The 8093-nt window shown below is 57.7% G+C and overlaps 1 protein-coding gene across 1 annotated transcript; it reads right to left on the bottom strand.

The window, feature by feature from the left end:
* Positions 1 to 3137: 3137 nt before the first annotated feature.
* NPAS4 (neuronal PAS domain protein 4) lies at positions 3138 to 7650 on the bottom strand. Its single transcript, XM_040971042.1, has 8 exons — positions 7405 to 7650; positions 6633 to 6784; positions 6392 to 6494; positions 6034 to 6301; positions 5772 to 5881; positions 5357 to 5492; positions 3797 to 5232; positions 3138 to 3232 (listed from the first exon to the last, which is right to left on the bottom strand). The coding sequence occupies exons 1-8, from the start codon at positions 7577 to 7579 to the stop codon at positions 3204 to 3206; spliced, it is 2409 nt and encodes an 802-aa protein (XP_040826976.1). The 5' UTR covers positions 7580 to 7650; the 3' UTR covers positions 3138 to 3203.
* Between the last annotated feature and the right edge of the window lie 443 nt (positions 7651 to 8093).

Raw genomic sequence — 8093 nt, 5'->3', positions numbered from 1 at the left:
ATTGGAAGTTAGTTTTTCTGACCCCAAAACTTAGTGCTTTCTGATATATTAGGCTTCCAAGACAGCAATTTGGTGCCGGTGGTATGAGCATCGAGTCAGACTCGAATGCTAAAGCTACCCCTAGGGATGCCACTTTCCTTGTGCCTCCATTCACCCACTGTGAGCCACTGGACCATGGCCGGGGAAGAGACGCAGGTGCTTTTCTGTCCGGCAGGTGGCGATATTAGCTCGTCTGGTTTTTCTCTGGGTGTTCGGCTGGCTTCCGCCACGCATGCTCCGGAATGTAATGTGTTTTGTTGTTGTTGTTTGTTTTTTTCTTCCCTTCAGGCTATTGTTGACCATCACCAGGAAAGTTTGGCTTGTAAATTTCTACTTCCTTGCAAGGCGGAAGGACGGAAAGCGACAAATAGTTGGGAAGAAGCCCATCTGACAGTTCACTCCTCAAATGCCTTTAACAGGTGGAGATGAGCCAAGCAGGGAAGCCAGGAGTTCATCATTCCATTCAGGTGGGCCACCAGCAGGCAGGGACACTACTTGGCCGTCACTGGGTGCCTCCCAGGGTGCGCAGGAGGCAGGAACTGAGCAAACACTCAAACCCTGGCACCCCAATAGGGAATGTGGGCACCCTGGAAAACATCTTGCCCACTGCACCTCTCACCCAACCCTCCACCCCACGAGAGGCTTTTGGACAGGACATCAGCGCATGTGTGTGCAGCTCACGGTCCCTTAGCATTCAAAGCTAAAACTCATGGCTCTCAGCCCAGCAGGTTTGGGTTTGCTCCAGCAGGCCCTGGACTGCTCTTTGCAGTGACCCCTCTACCTAAAGCAGCTGCCATGTGGCTGCTCTGTGCCGGCCTGTGTCCAGGGCCAGGGGTGGAACAGAACCAACGCAGTGTGTTCCTGGAGGCCACGGTACACTTCCACTCAAGTCCAGGAACAGCTGTCCAAGGCTGGCAGTGGACAAGACACAGTCCTCCTGTTCCCCCAAGGGCCCATTCAAGGTGAGAAAATAGTAGCCTGGAACCCAGAGGGCCTGTGTAGGCATTGGTTGGAGTCCCACCTACTCTGTGTCCAATCCAGATCCCTAACAGACCTGGGAAAGGCAACAGGAGATGGGCCCCCCATGACCCATGTGAGAGACCTGACAGAGCTCTAGGCTCCTGGCTTTCCTCCGGGCTTCTGGCTTTGACCTGGCCCAGCCCTGGCCACTGCAGCCATGGGGGAGTGAGCCAGCAAGTGAAAAATATCTCTTTCTTCCCCCCACCCACCTGCCGCCAATAACTCTTTCAAATGAACAATAAATCTTTTTTTTTAAAAAAAAGATGTGGGAGGCAGAAACCAACTTCCCGTAAGCCAGCAAGGTCAATGTGAATTTCTAGTTTGACAACTGAAGTCTGTTCCATGCTTTCTGCCTCCTGAAGTCTTCGCTCCAGCCCCCTGTTCAGAAACTTCACCCCCCAAAAAGGCCACAGTAGCCGGAGCTGACCCCTCCCCTAGTCCCTGGCAGCGAATCCCAGGGCCATTTCCATCAGCTCCTCCCGCCCCTGCCACCCTGTGAGGACCCTGAGGCTCAAGTCCTATTCAGCAAACTGTTGGAGGAGGGGGATTAGAACCCAGGACTTTCTGTCTTGTTGCTTTTGTCCTTTATCATACTGTGGGCCTGTTGTCCCTTAAGCTTGGGATGAAAACAGCAACATTTGGGGAAACTTCTTCATCTTGGTCTGTCGCATCTTCTCGGCTCCCAAAAAGTTTTCACCCCCAAAAAGGCCACAGTGGCCGGAGCTGAGCCAATCTGAAGCTAGTAGCCAAGAGTTTATTCTGGGTCTCTCATGTGAATTCAGGGTCCCAAGGAGCCAGGCCATCCTTCATAGCTTTCCCAGGCCATCAGCAGGAAGCTGGATGGGAAGTGGAGCAACCAGGACACGAACCAGTACCCGTATGGGATCCTGAAGCTTGCAAGGTGAGGATTAACTTGTTGAATCACTATGCTGACCCCATGTTCACAGGCCAACGACACGCCAGACCCTCTTGTCCACCCCTGAGTCCTCTCTCCACTCCTAGCATACCGAAAGCAAAGAGGAGACCCCACAGCTTCTAGGTTGGACACTAAGCACCTCAAAGACAAGACACAGCAACTATTTCAGTGCCAAGCTTTCCAGCACAACCAAGGCCACACATTACACACACATATGAGTGGAAGAGTGAATGAATGAATACATGAGGGAATGAAGAAATGTCAGGGCCTGAAGCAAGCCCAGCCTTCTGCATTGACGCCCGGGATCCTGGTTAGACCTCCCAACCTTCTCAGTGTCTCCGCCTTCCCCTTTTCCCAGCAGGGTATGACACCAGGGTACCAAAAAAGGCAAACTGGACTTTATTATAAAGTTGGTTACAAAGTCACCACAGCACCACGAGCCGACCGCCCGAGACAGGACCCAGGCGATCTGGCAGCCGGTGAGTCCCGTATCAGGTACATGCAGCTGCCCAGGATAGGACCCAGGCGACCTGGCAGCTGGATGAGTCCCGCACCAGGTACACACACTCGTGGCGGCAGGTCTGCCTTCCTCCATCGGAAAGGAACGTAGCGTCTCTTCGCGCCCCCCACTCCAGGCATGGGACGCAAAAGTCACAGGAAGGCCGCCAGGGCGGCAGAGTCCATCGGAATTGAAATCCCGTTACTGGTGTGTAGAGAATTCTACGTGAGTGTCAAGAGCCCCTCAGGGCACAGGCTCGCTCGGGTGGGCCCTGCCTTTCCCCCACCGAGATCCGGGGTGGTGGGCTCGGCCCCCTAGCAGTGGAGAAGTGGCCCAGGCCCATGGGGCAGTGCGGCAGGGGAGTGACGGCCCCCTAGCAGTGGAGAAGTGGCCCAGGCCCATGGGGCAGTGGGCACCCAGGCCCATGGGGCAGTGGGCAGGGGAGTGACACTCCCCCGTTCTCCGCTTGAAATCTCATTCAAGGGGACTCACTACAAGTGAATACTGGTTGAAATGGAAACTGGGATCGCTCGAAGTCTCTTGGTTTTAAAAAGAAGCTCCCTCCCTTGCCCTCCCACCTCCCCCCCCCAAATCCTGTAAGGCCTGGGGAATCAGACACATCCCCCCTCTGGCCCCCAGAATCCCCCCAACAGTCCCGGGGGGGTGGAGAGCGGCTCCACGTCTTGATGACAATATGCCATACTTGACGACGTTAAGTCACAGACTTATTCAAAACGTTGGTTCCCCTCCACTTCCATCTGCAGAAAGAGAGAGACAGAGAGACGAATGGTCAGTTGGATCTATTAGGGATGCAGGCCCCGGGCTGAAGGGGTGGCACATGACACAAGCTCAATGACCAAATGACCCACCTCCCCGGAGGCTCAGTGGATAAGGGTCAATTTGGACAGGTGGAGTTGAACCTTGGCTGTGGTTGTGGCTAGATTGAGTTACAGGCAGGGGCCACAGCACCAGAGCCAGTGCTATGTACAATCTCTTTAGGACAAAAACACTGAGATGAGGCTCTAATTATCCCATCCATCTGTGTGGCTGGAGGAGTGCAGAGGACTGACTGAGGTCCCAAGGAGTTTAGAAGCACAGGTCCCTGGCTTTTGATCTCACACCCCCAACCTCTGCTTGCCAGGTCCACTTGTCCAAAACTGTCCTTGCTGAGTTCTTCATTTTTCCCCTTATCCTAACTGCTATGCGTGCCATCCACCTTCCTACAACCAAGGTCCAGGGAGGGGCCCCGATTTGCCTCATTTCCCACTAGCATCTCCTTGGGTGGGATGGAGGCACGTGTTTGGGATGCTGGTTGGACTCACCTTCATGGAAGCTGTCTTGAACTTGGCTCTGGAGTTGATGCAACTCATCAGTAAACCCATCGTAGGGGAATGCTGAGACACCTGTCTCAAAGGCGGTTTCGTATGTGGCCAGGTCCTCCAGGAAGCTGTGGTCTTCTGGGGACAGGTTGTTGTGAGGCGACGGGACCCCTCCTGGGCCCTCTGCCTCAGGATCCCCTGAGCCCCATTCCCCATTGGGGTCTGGGGTGGAGAGATCCATGAAGATGTCTTCCACGGGCGTCTCATCCAAGAACATGTTCTCAGGGTCAACCAGGAAGTCCAGCTCCTGGCACTTCCAGGGTTTCAGGTCTAGGCTGAGCACTGGGGGACCAGCCCCCGGCAGGGACAGATTGGAGTCCAGGGGCTCCAGGCCTCCCAGGGGCTCCAGTCCACCGGTGCCAGCCTCAGCTGAGAAGGGCCTGTCCATGCCCTGTGCCAACTGGCTAATCTGCTGGATGAGACGGTCAATCCCATTCTGCTCCTTCTCGGAATAGTGGAAGAAACTCTGCTTGACCGGAGAGGCCTCGGGGGTGAGCAGGCCTTCGGGCACCAGGGGCACATCCACGGAGAGGGGCCCCCGGAGCTGGGCGAGGGCCAGGAGTGTGCAGTCCCCATTACCAGGGCTGCTAGGACTTGGTGGCAACTTCTCATAGAGAAAACTGCATCCCTCCTGGGTAAAGTAGGTCTTGGTAGCACTGGGGCTCAGCTGCTCTGGGAATGTTTGGCTGGGGCTGCTCAGCTGTGCTTGAAATGCTGTGCTGGGGGGAGTCAGCTGTTCATGGCCAGGGCTGCCCAGGGGCTCTGGGAAAGTGGCAGTGCTGGGCAACAGCGGGTCGGGGAAGGTGGAGGTGCAAGGAGTCAGCTGTTCCTCATAGCTTCTGGCTGGGGCTTCGGTCAACTGGCCTTGCAGTGGGCTGGTGAGTGGATCCGGGAAGGTGGCACTGCTGGGTGTCAACTGTTCGGAGAAGGTCACGGTGCTTGGAGTCAGCTGCTCTTGGAGAGAGCTGGATGGGGTGGGCAGGTGAGTCTGGAAAGGCTCGTGAAGACTGAACAGGAAGGCGCAGCCTCCTGGCTGGTGGGGGGTATAGGGTGGCGTGCACACAAGATCCTTGCTCAGGTCTGCCTGGAGAGAAGGCGCAGGCCCAGATGGGAAGGTCAGGTATCGGAAGTCCACCTCTTTGGGGGGCTGAGGAAGCTCTTCTGAGCTGGAGATGACGCCCAGTTCAGCAGCACTGGGGAAGTTGGTGCTTCTGGGAGCCCCCAAGGCTGGAGCAAAGAGTGGGTTTGGGTTGGAGCATTGCTCCTGTGAGAGGATATTCTCAGGGAACGAGGGTGGCATGGCCGGGGCACTCAGGACGTAGGATGCCAGGGTATCCTCAGAGCTCAGCTGCTGGCGGAGGCTCCAGGCTTCTGGGTCACTGGAGAGAAGGGAAGAGGCAGCCGGTAAGGGTCTGGTGTCCATTCTTGGAGTAGTCGCCCGATTCGTGTTTCCTCCATGCCGATCTCAGTTGATCCCCCCAAGGCCCCTGCCTGGCGGCTCACCTGATTGGGTAGTTATTGGCAGTAATGGGGCCCTCAGGACCTTCGGAGTACAACAGGCAGTAAATCCACGCCCAGCCTCCAGATTTAGCCTGCAGCCTCACCACCATCTCCGCCTGGATATCTCTACTCTCAGTCACTGGGAAAAAAGAAGAGGCACTGGTTAGGATACCCATCAGACAGCAGCACCCGAACTTCCTGCCCTGCTCACCTCCCCACTGGCCTGAGATGGCCATGACATTCTGGCTTCTGACTCCCCCAATCTCCCCTCCCTTCACCTCACCACTCAGAGACACCCCCACATTCTGATGCTGCTGTACCTACACTCCTTATTCTGACATTCACCCTGGGACATCTGACAACAGTCAGCCTCTAGCATCCCCCCAGTCTTGGCCACACTCCCTCTCTGGACACTCACACAGGCGGTAGTGTTGAGCAGAAGCATGGGTCAGGTCTTCAGGGTGCAGCAGTCCATACCACGATTTACACAGCAGTTCTGTGTGTTCAAAGCCCAGGTAGATGAGGACGCTAGAGAAATAAAAAAGGTGAGGTCATCTTCCTGTTGGCCCTGCTGGATACTCACATAGCTCCCTCCCAGATTCCTTGCCCTTCTCAGCCCATCCTCCCTGTCCCTGACTCCAATCCACCTTCCTACTGGACTCTGGACATCCCAGACCTACCTCTCAGAAATGTCCAGTATGGCCAGATCTTTGGCATGACGGCTCTGGAACATGGCCAGGAAGAGAGAGGCAGGGCCAGGTCCGGGTCCAGGGCCAGGGCGAGGTCTTGGTTCCAGTGGGGCACAGAAAGCTGTGAACACAGGGTTTCCTGCCCAGTAGGCTCCAGGTGGGTGAGCGTGGAATCGGCCTCGAATAAGCACCAGTTTGTTGCCTGCACTCTGGCGCCTAAGGGACTTGGAGGTGTTGAAGCGGCAGCGAAATAGGCGATCTGTGTGTGAATAAAGAGAACTTTTTAAGAGAGCGGTGGATATGGAAGAACAGAGCAGAGAATGCACTGTGGAAGGGAGAGAGCCCTCACCAGTGTCGAGGGCAGAGGGCATGGCGAGCTGCTGGCGCACGGTGAGGTGATCAGCAGGGTCAATGATGTCGTAGATACTATCTCCTTGGGCAACCAAGTCCACCTGGAGGAAGGGGAAGAAGAAATAGCCATTAGTGGGGGTAGCAAAGGCAGTCTCTCCCAGTAACTCCCAGTTTCTCAGGAAACAAAAGCTCACTGCCCCCTCCCCCAGTCTGGGCTTGAGCGGGTCCTCAGCTCTCACCATGGAATGGCCAAGGTGCTCGCTCACACTCTCAGACAGGTACAACAACTTCCCCTCGGCTGTGAACACAAGCAGAAACCCAGGCAGCGCTGCCACGATGTCTTCAAGTTCTTGGGCTGAGAGGAGCCCTGTGGGGCCCTCCAGAGCAGTGCCTGTGGAGAGAGGAGACGTGGTGAGTCAGAGGAAATCCCCACGAGCCTGCCTCTGCAAACACCTGTTGACCCATTGCCCTGCGGCTCGGGGCCAGGGAACCTGTTGTTGGAGCTCCCTAAGCTAGCAAACCCTTCTTCCAACTTGCCCCAGGAGCCTTGGGTTTCAGCACCGCGGACAGTGCTCCGTAGACAGCTCGGTGTCCAGCACCGCGGACAGCGCCTGCCAAGCCGGCTCGCCCCGTCAGCACCGCGGACAGTGCTCCACAGGCGCCGGGGAAGCCCTTGGCACCACGGACAGCAGCCTGTCCTTCCCCGGGCTTGAGCCGCACCATCCCCGCAACTTCCCAAGCTTCCCCTTCTGTGCTCCCGGAGCGCCTCCCTCGTGTTTCTTCTTCTCTCCTGGTTCTTATCTCTCTTAGAAATCCGGGGCTGGGGAGACCTTTCAGGCTCATCTAAGAGCAGAGTGAGGTCTGGACAGAGCTCAGAGAGAGACGCAGGGAATCCCGAGTGGAGCCCGGGTTCCCCCGCTCTGCTGCTCAGTTTGCCAGTGCGCTGCCCCGGATCGCAGAGGATCCCCTCCGACTCCCTGTCTCCGGTCGCCCCGGCTTGAGCTTGCTCACCTCCGGCGAAGAAGACGCCCTTGCGGGTGTAGATACAGGCGAGGCTCATGATGTGCAGGTAGGACAGCCGCACCTTGTCCGCTTCGGCCAGCGGCAGCAGCTCCTTGAGGCTTCGGATCTCGGCGTTGATCTGGTCGCGGCGCGCCTTGGAGGCGCCCTTGGTGGAGCGGTACATGATGCCGGCTGCGGAGCCCCAGCTCGGCGCCCCGACACCTGCCGCCCGTCCGGACGCTCGCTCGGCTGCTTCCTCCTGCTCGCCCGGCTCTGGCTCAGCCTCTCTCCTGGGCTCCGCTCGGCTGCGCTGCCCCCTCGCCTGCTTTGCTCCGCCTTATATAGCTCCTGCCGGGCGTGGGGGGCTCCTGTCGGAGTGGGGGGAGCGTGAAGGCGATAGGCTGGGCTGAGCGAGCTGCAGCGGGAGCCGCCGGCGGGGGGGCTCCTGCTCCCTCCTCGGCTCCCGACGTCATCCCGTGACGTGGAACGGGAGGGGGAGAGAGCAGAAGGGGGGAGCGGCGGAGCGGGGAGGCGCGCGCTGCGCTCCCCAAGCCTGCAAGGGCGCGTGGGGACCCCCCGCCGCGATGAAGGGCCTGGGTCTTCTTGCAGTCCCACCCGGAGGTTTTGGAGGAGATGGGGGTGTGGTGGGGGGCTGCAGGGTCGTTCACACCCCCCCACACTGTTTACCAAAGGTTGCA

The sequence above is a fragment of the Ochotona curzoniae genome, unplaced genomic scaffold, assembly GCF_017591425.1.
Source record: "Ochotona curzoniae isolate NIBS_2020 unplaced genomic scaffold, NIBS_Ocur_1.0 scaffold_4937, whole genome shotgun sequence".
NCBI lineage: Eukaryota > Metazoa > Chordata > Mammalia > Lagomorpha > Ochotonidae > Ochotona > Ochotona curzoniae.
Note: the sequence above shows the minus strand (reverse complement) of the source record. Positions and strands in the feature narration are given on the sequence as shown.